At 38.5% G+C, this 14083-nt stretch overlaps 1 protein-coding gene across 3 annotated transcripts in view; it reads left to right on the top strand.

Moving 5' to 3' along the window:
- The window catches only part of LOC145265507 (prostaglandin reductase-3-like), a 104718-nt gene extending 90873 nt beyond the window's left edge, over positions 1-13845 (top strand). For all 3 annotated transcript variants that reach the window (XM_080121408.1, XM_080121409.1, XM_080121407.1), the window contains exons 11-13: positions 3660-3756; positions 4451-4633; positions 13688-13845. In XM_080121408.1, coding sequence (XP_079977534.1) covers positions 3660-3756; positions 4451-4633; positions 13688-13747 — 340 coding nt within the window. In that variant the 3' untranslated portion in view covers positions 13748-13845. The remainder of the gene's footprint in view (positions 1-3659; positions 3757-4450; positions 4634-13687) is intronic.
- Positions 13846-14083: the final 238 nt, after the last annotated feature.

Genomic DNA, 14083 nt, shown 5'->3' with positions numbered 1-14083 from the left:
CATTGCGTTCATCGCTAAACTGCAAGTGGCGAAGGCTAGTCAATCAAAAAGAGGGGACGACTTTCGAAAATATTGGTGAAAACAGTGACCCCTCTCTGAAAAAAAAGTGCCTAGTTGAGGGTGAAGAAATTAATATTTTTAGCCAATTTTTCAATATTTGTCGTCCGAAGGGTTGAACTTCAAAATGATACCGATCTCGTGAAAATCCGTCGCCTCTGTTGAAAGTTTTAGACGGACATACAAGCATACATACATACATACATACATACATACATACATACATTTAAACAGATAGATAAGATTTATATTATAGACTAGCGTGGGTGCCCAGCATTGCCCGGGTGTTTGTAGGTGTGTGTTCAGAAAAAAAAAAGAGTTGTAGTAGGCAGGTAGGCTCGAACCCGAAACCTTGACACGAAGGTGAAAGTAAAAAAAAAACCCTGACATCTTACTGCTCAGCCATAATGGGACAGGAAGTGAAAAGCATTCTAATTTAACGATTAAAAAGTTGACATGCAGAAAGTGAAAGTGAATGAGTTCACGCAGGAGAAAAAATGAAATCATGCACTTATGTTTGGCTGGAGGGGGAAATCAGCTTCCCCCTCCAAGATGGGGGAGCTCTGGCAGTGTCTTAATGGATATTAATTGTCTGATATGAAAGGGTATTCCCCACAGTGATTTAAGCTGATTGCCTTCGACACCTGCTGGCCACAGAGGCCAGCGGCTCGATTATTTTTTTTTTTTAATTTGTTTCACTTTTATATGAAAAAGCCAAAGAAACATGCAGAGAGTAAGAAATATCGCGAAAATAGGGTGTAAAAGTCGCTCAAAAAAAGATAGTGACCTCCTTTCGTAAATCAGAGATTTTATAATCTAGGGAGCATATAAAAAGTCTTAAGAATTAGTGTCCCCATCCTGAGACCCCCCCGACCCCCCCCCCCTCCAAAAGCCTTTGCCGGACATACAAAAAATGTGCACACACCAACACACATTTTCGCTTTTATATTTTAGATTACTGCCATTTAAAAATATGTTTTTGTTTTCTGAACATCCAGTGCAATTGCAGACCCTTTAATATTATTGTAGTCATGATTTTGTTCAAACCAAACAGACTTATTTAAGTACTATGGTCAATGTAGAATCAGCTTATGGGAATCTATCCCCCAAACTTTTATAGGAGTTTTTGACATATTTTCATTTTGAAATGTGCTCTGACGTAACCTGAATTAATACGAAAATAGAAACGACTCCATGCTCATTCCATTTCATAAATGCACCACACATTTTGAATTCTAATGACAATATCTTGTTTGAAAAAGAACAAAAATATTCTTTCTCCCAATTTTTTGATTATTGTTTTTTACTGTTAAGAAGAAAGAAAACGATCTGCACACATCATGACATTGAAAGCGACAGCTAAAGAGAGAAGAAGAGAGAGAATGATTTCTAGGCATCACAACTGTTACTACATGTCATTAACGCAACAGGGCTGTTGTCTAGACACTGCCAGCCAGACATTTATTGGGGCCTGAAAAATTCTCGACAGCAATGCAGCATTATTTGGATTATTCAATGTTAAGAAAAAAAAATGTAACGTGCCATGGTTAAGGTTATTCTTATCTTGATTGTTATTTTCACAATGTTTCAGCTGATGTAACTTCCGACTTTATTCATGTGTCGAACTCGGGGGGGAATCTTTCTTTTGAACTCAAGAAGCTGTACAGAATTTCAACAAAACCTTTATTTAATCCATGTGAATATACTCTCATTTTGTCAGCCATGATTCCGTAGAGGTCTTAAGTAATTTGCAGTTGTATTCTTAGTATCGCTTGCACTGAGAATTGAACCTTCAACCTCTAGAACAGTTTCTTTTACCTTTTTATTTATTTATTTATTTTTTTTTTTTACTCATGTTCACCCCTAACAAGGCATATCACCACTTGGATGTAAGGGGCTACCATTTGGGACCATACCTAGGAAAGATTAACAAGATTTTGGTTTACGTTACATTTAAACTTCTGCATATCAGTACAGTCAGGGAAGCAGGTAGCAGGAAGGGAATTCCAAGATCTAGCTTTTCGTTTAACTTAGAATTGAATTTTACCTAGCACTTTATCTGTTATGCTAACGGTTCATACAAATTCCCGAGTTCAACAGAAAGTATAGTGAGTTCAACAGAAAGTATAGCGAGTTGACCAGATACACTTGAGATTACATCAGCCAAAACATTGGGAAAATAATCCTCAAGATGAAAACAACTCTCCATAGTCCCCTATTAGACACTATCTCAAAGAATAGTCCCTTATGTTCCTGGTGGCAATGCACCTTGTTTGGGGTAAAAAAAAAGTAGTGGTCCTAATTTTAATTGTCCAAATTCTCAATTCTCATCTAAAACTTCAGCAAAATAATACAACTTCCTAAATTGTCAGGATATGAAAATAGATTATTTCTTGCATGTGATCAACCTCTAAACACAGAGAGAGAGAGAGAGAGAGAGAGAGAGAGAGAGAGAGAGAGAGAGAGAGAGAGAGAGAGAGAGAGTATGATATCTAGGAATCTTATCTATTACTCCATTCCATCCATTAATAACTATTACTACATGTTATTAACGCAACAAAGCTTTTGTCTAGAAACTGCCATTCAAACATTTATTGAGATCTGAAAAATTCTTGACAGTAATACAACATTCTAAATTCAGCCTGATCTGGTTCTACCAGAGTAAGTTTGAATGGAAATGTTTGAGTGACACCTAGGGGTCACAGGTTATCTCAGAAACGGAAGTCAATGAAAATATGTGACTTTCAAGAAAAGAGTATTCTGTCTCTTTGAAACAAAAAATGATTTTCATTGTTTCTTGAATGTGAGGAATCTAAGGTTTGTGAAGATTGCAACATTTAAAAAATTTTTTTTTTACTCATGTACGCCCCTTACAAAGCATATCATCACTTGGACGTAAGGGGCTACTATTTGGGGCCCTGTCAAGGAAAGATTGACAAGATATTTGTTTATGTTACATCTGAACTTCTGCATATCAGTACAGTCAGGGAAGCAGGCAGCAGGAAAGGAATTCCAAAGTCTGGCTGTTCGAGGGAAGAAACTATTAGAATAGAAAGCTTTCTGACATTTAGGAACATCAACAGTGAAGGGGTGAAATCTTGTTGCTGAGCGGGTTTGTCGGGGATATGTACGTCGAGGAGGTGCAAGTGAAACGAGTTCATCAGAACACATTTCATTAAAATATTTCTAAAACGGGCACAGTGATGCAACATTGCAGTGATGAGACAGGGGCTGGAGCTTAGCTGATATAGTGGGACCGATTAGATTGACAACTCTTTTTTGGACCCTATCCAAGAGAGAGAGATTAGTGGTAGATGCACCAGCCCAGATGTGGCAACAATACTCCATGCATGGGCGAGTGATGGCCTTGTAGAGGTACAGGATTCTCTCAGGTAAGAGTAGTCTTCTAGCTCGATAGAGGGAAGCCACCTTCTTTGCAGCAGCCTTTGCAATGTTCTCTATGTATTTGTTCCAGTTCATATTGCCCTCAAATGTTAGGTCGAGAAGTTTGAAGGTAGAATTCTCAGGTAGGGTGCTGTCTGTCATTATACTAATCCTGCTCCACTTGTCACCTGATTTCATGCTTGACTTTTATCTTGCAGTTTGGCCATAAAAGGAAGACTCGTGATTATTGGTTATATCTCCCAGTATACCAGTGAAAAGAAACCTTTGGAAGTCAAGCCAGACCTTCCTCGTAAGGTAAAAAGAATATATATACATTTATACAAAATGATACAGCTGAACGTTGCTTAACTTTGGTGATCTGATGGGAACCAGTGTGTCAACATGATTATGCCATTATAAAGTGGTAATATACCATTAAATATGCCATTAAATTATAAAGTGGTAATATACCATTAAATTATAAAGTGGTAATATGCCATTAAATATGCCATTAAATTATAAAGTGGTAATATTGTAGAGTTGAATGTAATAATCAAAGAAAGCGCCCGTGTGTGTGTGTGTGTGTGTGTGTGTGTGTGTGTGTGTGTGTGTGTGTGTGTGTTTATACAACTTGCCTTTGGATGGGATCTGAGAGAGAGAGAGAAATTAAAGATGGCAGCCATGGATTTATAAGGTGTAGTCTCGTAGAATCTCACGAGATCTCATCTTCCACTGCACATGTATGCAAATGGAATGGGGTCAGTTTTCTAATAAAATGCCTGTTGGCAGAGGTGGTTGGGAGAACATGTGCTGGAAGTTGAGAGAGAAAGTTGACAGTGACGAATTCTAGCTGAGCTTTTGCTTATTGTATTTATTTTATTTTGTTTTGCTGCTTACCAGATCATTTAACTGCAAGTATACCATTAAATAGACAACTCCAATGAACTGAAAACCTGTTAAAAAATGACATTTTCTAAACTGTTCGATTTTTACTTTTTTTTTTTTTCAGCTACTGACAAAGTCGGCCAACATTGGTGGGTTCTTCATGCCTCACTACAGCAATTTGATTCCTGAATATGTCAAGAAATTGGTGACTCTGAAAATGAAGGGTGAGATTGTGAGCTGCGTTGACCAGGGAATTAACGTGCCATCCAAATTTGTCGGCATTGACAAATTGATAGATGCAGTTGAGGTAAGTCTTTGTACCCATGATACATATCTTCCTTTTTTGTTTTAAAACTCTTTTTCACCTCGAACAATGCAGATTGCCACTTGAACGTAAGGGGCTATTATTTGGGATTGTGTCTAACAGGGACTGCGGGGAGTTGAGCAGCGAGATCTCTGTTCCCATTACATTTAAAACTGTGCTAGTTAGTACAGTCAGGGAAGCAAGAAACAAGGTGGGAATTCCAATGTCTAGCAGTCCAAGGTAAGAAACTATTAGAGTAGAAGACTTCAACAGTGAAGGGGTGTGATTTTGCTGCTTGTGAGGTTAGTTGGAAGCATGTACATTGAAGTGTCACGAATTCTACAAGTTTATCAGAGCACATTCCATTAAAATAGTAGAACAGGAACAGAAATGCAACATTGCCGCAATGGGACAGAGGTTGGAGTTTCCTCGTATTTAGTGAGGACTCTGGAATTAAGTGAATATAAAATTTTGAGCATCGAATTGACTGTTTTGTGTCTAAAGTGGCAGTAACAACATTTGTTCACAATGCCCCAACTCTAATTAGGCCTCGTTTCTCAGTGTTTTGTTCGAATGAAATGAAACTTTGGTCATAAATAGTTTATTATATTCAAAACATCACATCAAAACACTAGGGTCTTTGACCTTTTTTTCTCCGTTCTACAGCATATGTTCTAGATGGTCTCCATTTAGCTCCGTGCATTACTTGAGGTGCAGCACGAAGTTGTCTATGACGTTCTTACAGACTGAATTGGTAATGGCTCTCCTCCCCTCCCTGGGGGGCTTAGGTCCAGGCTATAGGGTGCCCACTCAAAATCAGTCTTGAGACTGATCACTCGGCCTCCGAAGTTCTCTTTCAGCCAATCTTGGGACAGGTTTGAGGTGTGAGAACTTGCTCCGTCCTGCTGGAACCAGAACTTGCTCATGAGCGATGGGTAGATGGTCTGGAGCTCACTCTTGAAGGTGTTGAGGACCTCCACATACCACTCCTTGGTGACTGTCACTGCTGTGCCAGATTCTTTGATGAAGATTGGTCAGATGATGCCGCTGGCTGAGATTGCAGCCAACACTATGCACTTAGGAAAGTGCAGGGGGTTGGTGGCTACTTCATTGGGTCTGGAGGACCCCCAGAAGACATTTGTCTTGGAGTTCGCCTTTCCATCAAGATGGAAGTGGGCTTCATCTGAGGTCCAAAGAAGGTTAAGGAAACTTGGTGTCTCCTCGATCTTCTCAAGCATCTTGACTGCCATAGCCCTCCTCTGCTTCTTGTCTGAGGCTGTAAGGGTCTGCAGCATCTGTGTTCTGTATGGGTAAGCCCTGATATCATTCACCAGCACTCTGCAAGTCTCACGGGACATACCGAGAGACTGACTTCGCTTATGCACAGAGCGTTTTGGACTCTGCCGGAGATACTCTCTCACTCTTTTGACCAGCTCGGCTGTTCGCTTCTTGGGACATCCCGAGTGGCTTGGGCGGTTCTCTCGGCAGCATTGAGGTTCTCCACGGTCCCATACTTCTCGAAGTGGTCCACCCAGTTCTGACTCTCGATGCCATACTAGTGGGTAATTGTTACGGCTTTACCTTATCATGTGCTACAAATAAAAAAAAAAAAATTCTTCGTTTCTTTTTCTCTCTTAGTTTCCCCTCTCTGTCCTGCTCTAAGTAAATCTGACGACCTAGTCCACAAATTCCAAAATTTCATCATGACAAGTTTCAAGAAAAAATACACGATTAAACCCGGTTCTCCAACTTCCAACGTAGACCCCTACTACCATGTCTCCTTCTCCAACATCAGGGGTCTTCGTTCTAACCTTCCAGAAGTTGAAACCCAATTACAGGAGACTAAACCAGACCTTTTATTTTTAAGTGAAACTGGCATTGGACAGGCTATTTCCCTAGATGAGTTTGCAATTACAGGATACTCTAACTTAACTTCTAAATCTGACCCCCAAGATCGCCATGGGCATGGAATATGTGCCTATATTAAAGATAGCTTTCCATGTGGGAGGGACATCTCCAGGGAAGATCCTAACTTACCCTATATGTGCTTCCGGGTTGCTTTAGCTCACACTACTGCATTTATATTTACTCTCTATCGCCCCCACAACAGCGGAGTTACTATCTTTCAAAGCATATCTGAGAAAATTGACCAAGTCCTTTCTACTTATCCTTCAGCTAACATTCACGTATGTGGAGACTTCAATGTTCACAACGTCGAATGGTTGACCCACTCAAACAAGACCGATGATGAGGGAAGTTTCTGTCATGATTTCTCCATTGCCTATGACTTCACTCAGATTGTTCAGGAACCTACCCGTGTGCCCGATAATGACGGCCAGTATGCGAGCCTACTAGACCTTTTTCTCACAACTTGCTCTGAACTATGTTCAGTTTCTGTTCTGTCGCCTCTTGGATCTTCCGACCACTCTGTTGTATCAATTAAGATAAAAATGAAATGTAATAAGTCCCCAGACGTACCTCTTCATCGTACAGTATATCGATACACTAAGGCTGACTGGGATAGCTTCCGTACATTTATATCTGATCTACCTCTGCATTCCATGTTTAAAAAGGATGTGTCCTCTATAGTATTAGACCTGACTGAATGGTTAATTGTAAGTATTGACCATTTCATACCCTCTAAAAAGTTTCAGCAAAAACCTAACAGCCAGCCATGGTTCTCTCCAGAATGTGCTGCTGCCATTGCGCACAGAAATCACTTTTTCCACTGCTTCAAACGTAATAGATGTATGGAAACTAAAGCCGTTTTCAGGACTGCCAGCAACCATTGTAAGAAAGTAATAAGGAACGCAAGAGAGTTGTATGCTCAATCTGTTAAGTCCAAAGTAGCTGAGCAGCGGCTTGGTTCCCACCAGTTTTGGCAAATAGCAAACAGAATCCTGAACAGAAGCGTGTGCTCCATCCCAACTATTATCAATGGACCTGAGGTAATCTCGTCAGCATCAGACAAAGCCAAACTCTTTGTCAAGAACTTTGCAGCTAATTCTACCCTTTGCGACCAAGACCGCCAACCCCCAATATTTCCTCCTGTATCAGAAAACACGCTATGTGATATACGTATATCTGTACGTGATGTTGTGAAGCTAATCAAAAACCTTGATTCGAGTAAAGCAACTGACCCTGATGGTATTCCAATTATAGTACTCAAAAAACTTCAACCTGAACTAGCGCCCATACTTACAAAACTGTTTAAACGTTGTCTTAAGGAGAATAGTTTCCCATCTCCCTGGAAAATCTCATCAGTATGCCCTGTATTTAAGAATTCAGGTGATTGCTCATCCCCCTCTCAGTACAGGCCAATAAGTCTCCTGTGCGTCATGAGTAAGTTGCTAGAATCTGTGTTAAATACAGAAGTAATCAACCATCTCAACAAAAATAACCTTCTTAGTGACACTCAATATGGTTTCCGTTCTGCTAGATCTACAGCAGATGTCCTTACAGTTATATCGCATAGGATTAGCAAATCTCTCGACGGTGGCAATCTTTCTAGGGCAATTGCTCTTGACATATCTAAAGCCTTTGATAGGGTATGGCATAAAGGTTTACTTCATAAGATCGCTAGCTATGGTATAGCTGGAAAAGTCTTCTCAATTATTAAATCATTTCTTTCTGATAGGTTCATAAGAGTAGTAGTTGAGGGGCAAAAATCAGAAGCTCACAGTATTAATGCCGGTGTCCCTCAGGGATCCATCCTGGGCCCAACTCTTTTCCTGATCTACATTAATGATCTTCCAAATCATATCCTTACATCATTTGTAGACATTTATGCTGACGACACTACCATTTATGGTACCACATCTAAGACAGTAAACGACCAAGTTCTCTCCAATTCTCTCTCCTCTGATCTTGAGCACATAGTACAATGGGGAAAGGAGTGGCTGGTTACTTTTAATGCATCTAAAACCAAGCTTCTCTCTTTACATCATCAACATTCTAATCCACATTTGTCATCAATTGAAATGAATGGCTCTCGTCTTCAGGAGGCCTCAAGTTTTGACAAGCTTCTGGGCTTGACCATTACTCCTGATCTTAAATGGAACACGTATATCAAATCTGTTGCCAAGGCCGCTGGAAAAATGGTGGGATCTTTCTATCGATCCGGTAGATATCTCACTGCTGATGCTATTCTCTATCTATATAAGAGCCAGGTACGTCCAAGGATGGAATACTGTTGCCACATCTGGGCAGGAGCTGCTAGAAAGGACTTGTCCTGCCTTGATAGAGTTCAAAATAGACTTCGTAGCCTCGTAGGAGATGTCCTTTTCTCCTCCTTGCAACCTCTATCTCACAGAAGAGATGTTGCGAGTTTGTCTCTGATGTATCGTTATTTTCATGGAAAGTGTTCAACTGAGCTTCAATCTATGGTCCCCCCTCGCCAAACTTTCACAAGAAACACTCGTCTAGCTGTAAACACTATCAATAATTTCCCCCACTCTTTGTCTGTGCCTAAACCTAAACGTAGATTCCATGAACAAAGCTTCTTTCTTAGAACTTCACGCCTGTGGAATTGTGTTCCGTTTTCCTGCTTTCCGGCTGACTACAATATGGTTGTGTTCAAGTCTAAAGTAAATAAGTTCTTGATGAGCCGTTCCATATAAATTACCAAATTTTCATTACTAATGATTACTATATTGACCAATTTCTACTGTACACTCTTTAACCCTTATCCTTGAGTGGCCTCCGGGCCTTGATAATGTGGTGATGCCTTTGTAAAAAAAAAAAAAAAAAAAAAAAAAAAATTCTGCTTTTGGATGGAGCCTTTTCACATTCAAACTGACATATGAAACTGTCCTGGGTTTTCTTAAACGAGCCTGTCTTGTAGTAAAATTTAACACAGTGTATTCTTTGTCCCAGCTCCCACTGGGGTCTTGGTGTACTCACAGTTGTTGATTCTGGCATGTCCTGTAAAATAAGGACAATAGGTAAATAAATAAAGGAGATATCACATAAAGTGTACACGGGGCCCGTTTTTTTTGGGGTCACCGTGTATATAAAACTGGCTAGGCATGAATGTCACAACCCCTTCTTTCTATGCATCATCGCTCAAGTGAATTGATTTTTTAAAAAAATTTCTTTATGGTCTTATTAAAAACAAAAGAAAATGCAGGTTTTATCAAAATTTCACAAAAGTTCATCTACGAATAAATGCGGAAGTTTTGTCTTGTGTTTACAACCAATTTTTTTATTAATACATCTACCACTAGTCTCTCTCTCTCTTAGACAGGGTCTAAAAATGAGTCTCGACTATCAACCAAGCTCCAACGTCTGTCCTATCACCAAAATGTTACATCCCGGTGCTTGTTTTACGAGTACTTTATAGAATTTGTACTCCCTCGACACACATAGCCCCAAGTAACCTGACATGCTGCAAATTCCTATCCATCCACTATAAGATCCCTAGAAGGTCTACAATGCTTACCATTTTTCGACATTGTTTGAATATGATTTCTGTGTGCTTTCTAATCTCGCAGACGCTAAAACGGCAAAACACTGCTCATGTGATCAGACACTGACTCTAAAACTTCTTGGTCGTTTGTTGTCGTCAAATCTTAGATGCATTGCTCTTTCTGCTTCTACAAAAATCAGTTCTATGTATCATTGTAAACATTTTCTCACACCTGAGACTTTTCTCTATCTCTATAAATATACTATCAGAACATGTATGACATATTGTCATATTTTGGCTGGTGAATCTCTCTCTCAATTGAGGGTTCTTGATAAAGTGTAGAAACCTATCTTCAGAATTGTCTGATCTATTCCATGCTTCCTTTGTTCCAGCTCGTTTGACTTGTTGGTCTAGTGGTCTTCATCAGTTTGCTATCCTGATACTTCATTGTAATAAATAAATAGACTTTGTGGCTTAGTGGGGGATGCCCTTTTCTCTACCCTGCAACCTCTCTCCCACAGAAGAGACGTTGCGAGCCTATCCTTGTTTTATTGTTATTTCCATGGCAGGTGCTCGTCTGAACTCCAATCTCTGGTCCCCCCTCGCCAATCTTTCACGAAAAACACCCGTCTAGCTGAATCCACTGTGAAAAATTTCCCCCCACTCTTTATCTGTGCCTAAATCAAAATGCGGATTCCATGAACAAAGCTTCTTTCTTAGAACTGCACGCCTGTGGAACTCTGTTCCGTCTGCCTGCTTCCCACCGGACTACAACTTGGATGTCTTCAAGTCCAATGTTAACAAATTCCTAATGAACCGCCCCCTTAAGTAAACACTTCATCAAATCTCCACACTAACGTAATGTACTTGCAATAACCCTTATCCCTGAGTGGCTTCCGGGCCTTGATAAGTGGTGATCACTGTAAAAAAATAAAAAAATAAAGCTTCTTATTCCTGTAGCTTCTTTCCCAATCTTCTGGAACTCTCTTCTTGCTGACTGTTTTCCTCCTACATACAGCCTTGGTCTTTTCAAGACTAATGTCAATCGGCATTTCCTGTCTTTGCGATAATCATCTCTCGTTCTTGTTAGTTCCTTAGGTCAAGTGGCTTCACACCTTGTTTGGAGCGATTTCCATTAAAAACAAGTGAATCATGCATTGTTCCTGTGAGTGCACAGTGAATGAGGCATAAGAAAAATGACTAAAGTTCAGCATCCCCTCCCTCTCCCCATTTAGCCCCAAAAGTCCCCAGGGGATATCAAATCCTGGTGAAAATGAACAAACAGTGCAGTTTTAGGCCTTAACATATGTAAATTTGAGTTCTGCACCATGCAAAAAAAAGAAATGACTTAATTCATCATTTGACCTCCTCCCTCCACCACCACCATTTAGCCCCAAAAGTCCCCAAGGCCTTAACATATTTAAATTTGAGTTCAGCACCATGCAAAACTGCTAAATAGACATACACAGAATATTTTGGACAAACATAGTAAAATAGTCCCAAAAATGGAATGTTTTATTAGCTCTAAAATAGCCCTGGGACACACTCAAGACTTATCGCGAAGTATAGACAAACAAAATTATATAGAAATCAGTTAGTTACAACTTTTCAGAAAGTTTTATAAAAATCCAAGGCATCATTTTTTTTTAAAATAAGCACAAAAGTATCAATTTTAGCCATTTTAATCCGAAAGGCATTCTTAGGGGAGCAACCAGAGTTTTCCCGGAAAATTCATTCTGTTACTTTTTTACTCATATCATGTTTAATGTTTGTGCAAAAGTTTTAAAAATTCCAAAGCGTAGTTATTGAGAAAAGTGCGGACAGACAAATGGATGAATGGACAAAGGTGAATTTACAGGTCCACCCTCCTTTTGTCGGAACAAAATAAAAATTAGAATCAGTGATATTTTTTCATTTCTTAAAAAAAATTTTATGTGGCTCTCCAACCAAGAGCCTAACTCATAATGACACTTCTTCTGTGGTCAACAATTCAAGCAGCTCATGAACAAATGGGATGTCAACTTCCATAGAGACCATCAGAAAATAGTATCACAGAAAAGTGTTTTTTTTTTTTTTTTTTTTACTCACATCCACCCCTAATAAGGCATATCACCACTTGAACGTAAGGGGCTACTATTTGGGATCATGCCTAGGAAAGATTAACAAGATGTTGGTTTATGTTACTTTTAAACTTCTGCATATCAGTACAGCCAGAAAGGCAGTTAGCAGGAAAGGAATTCCAAAGTCTAGCTGTTCGAGAGAAGAAACTATTAGAGTAGAAAGCCTTCTGGCATTTAGGGAGCTCAACAGTAAAAGGGTGAGATTTTGTTGCTAAGTGCGTTTGTCAGGGATATGTACGTTGAGGGAATACTAGTACGAGTTCATCAGAGCGCATTCCATTAAAATACTTGTAAAACAGACACAGAAATACAACATTGCAGCGATGGGACAGGGGTTTGAGTTTAGTTGACAAAGTTGGACCTATTAGATTGAAAACTCTAGTTTGAACCCTATCCAAGGGAGAGAGGCTAGTGGTAGATGCACCTGATGTGGCAACAGTACTCTATGCATGAGTAAATGGTGCCTTGTAGAGGTACAGGATACTCTCAGGTTTGAATAGTCTTCTAACTCAATGAAAAAAGTGTTATTTTTATTCCATAACTAGCCTGGGTGTTTATACTACGCTGGGTACTCTTGTAAAAAAATACCAAAAAAAATTCAAAACACCTGTAAGCCTTGAAGTCAAAACAAGGCTTGCTTCCCAAAGAAAAGCTGCCGCCATTTTTTTTTTTCAAATCCGCTTGGAAAAAACTGAATTTTTGAGATAAAATAAAGAGCAATAAAAACTACTTGAACCAAAGCAGATGAACCAGGTAGATATAAAATGAACTTTTATTGGCTACAGTAACATTTATTTTTTGTATATATATATATATATATATATATATATATATATATATATATATATATTGTTGTAGTTGTGTGTTGGCTTCTCTGCTAAATACCCCATCTTTAATACAAATGATTCATCACTAATATTAATTATGAGATTATTTGTTGGAAAATAACGAATATTATGAGAGGATTGGAAACGATAGGCAGAAGGGCAAGATTAAATTAATAATTGAAAAATTGAATCTTTTTTTATTTACAAAATATAAATTGGCGCTTCTACAGAATTGGGATGAGATTTTCATAAATCGTAAAACTGAATTTCACATGAAAACAATGGTATTTACGTGTTCCTCGTATTTTTAAGATGATTATATCCAAAAATTACGAAAATTGATAAGGTAGAAAATTTTTTATTAAAAAAAATTAAAATAGAATTTGATGAAAACGATCGTAAAACACAGGAGAGTTCAAAAGGGAGATAATTTTCTGTTCTGAATTAAACAAAGATGGCGGCAATTTTTCACCTGGTAATTTTTTAATAATTCCGTAATATTCAGGTAATTTCGACTGCATAATTTGGAAGCTACCATTGTAACTTATAAGAATTGACAAAAAAAATCTGTGGAAACCATTGATTTTTATCTGAAAAATTCCATTTATTGACTACAAAATCTCGTCCCAATAGTGTGGAAGCACAAAAAATTTATATTTGAATTTTATTAAAAGTCAACATTTTTTTCTCTTTTATTTTTCAGTACATGTATTCGGGAAAAAGTCAAGGCAAAGTTGTAGTGGAATTGAACCCTCCATCTTAAATGCAACATTCTGGAAAATAAAATAAAGCAAAGAAAACAAAAACAAAATGTACATTTTTTAATATTTATTAAAATTTGTGGCATATTTCAATCTAAAATGGTTTACTGTTATCTCTGTACATTCACCTTTTCTATTTTGTCCATACACACTCTGCATTGTCGTCCATTTTCTCCTTAATTTTATCATAATCTTTTTCTCCTTTAATTCTTTCATGGTCCATTTTCTCCCTAATTCTATGTCAATCTTTTTCCCCTTTCATTCTTTTATTGTTCATTTTCTCCCTAATTCTGTCACAATCTTTTTTTTGCCTTTAATTTTTTCATAGATGGTCCATT

The sequence above is a fragment of the Euprymna scolopes genome, chromosome 40 (genome assembly GCF_053919585.1).
Source record: "Euprymna scolopes isolate OS-2025 chromosome 40, ASM5391958v1, whole genome shotgun sequence".
In the NCBI taxonomy this organism is placed as follows: Eukaryota; Metazoa; Mollusca; class Cephalopoda; order Sepiida; family Sepiolidae; genus Euprymna; species Euprymna scolopes.
Note: the sequence above shows the minus strand (reverse complement) of the source record. Positions and strands in the feature narration are given on the sequence as shown.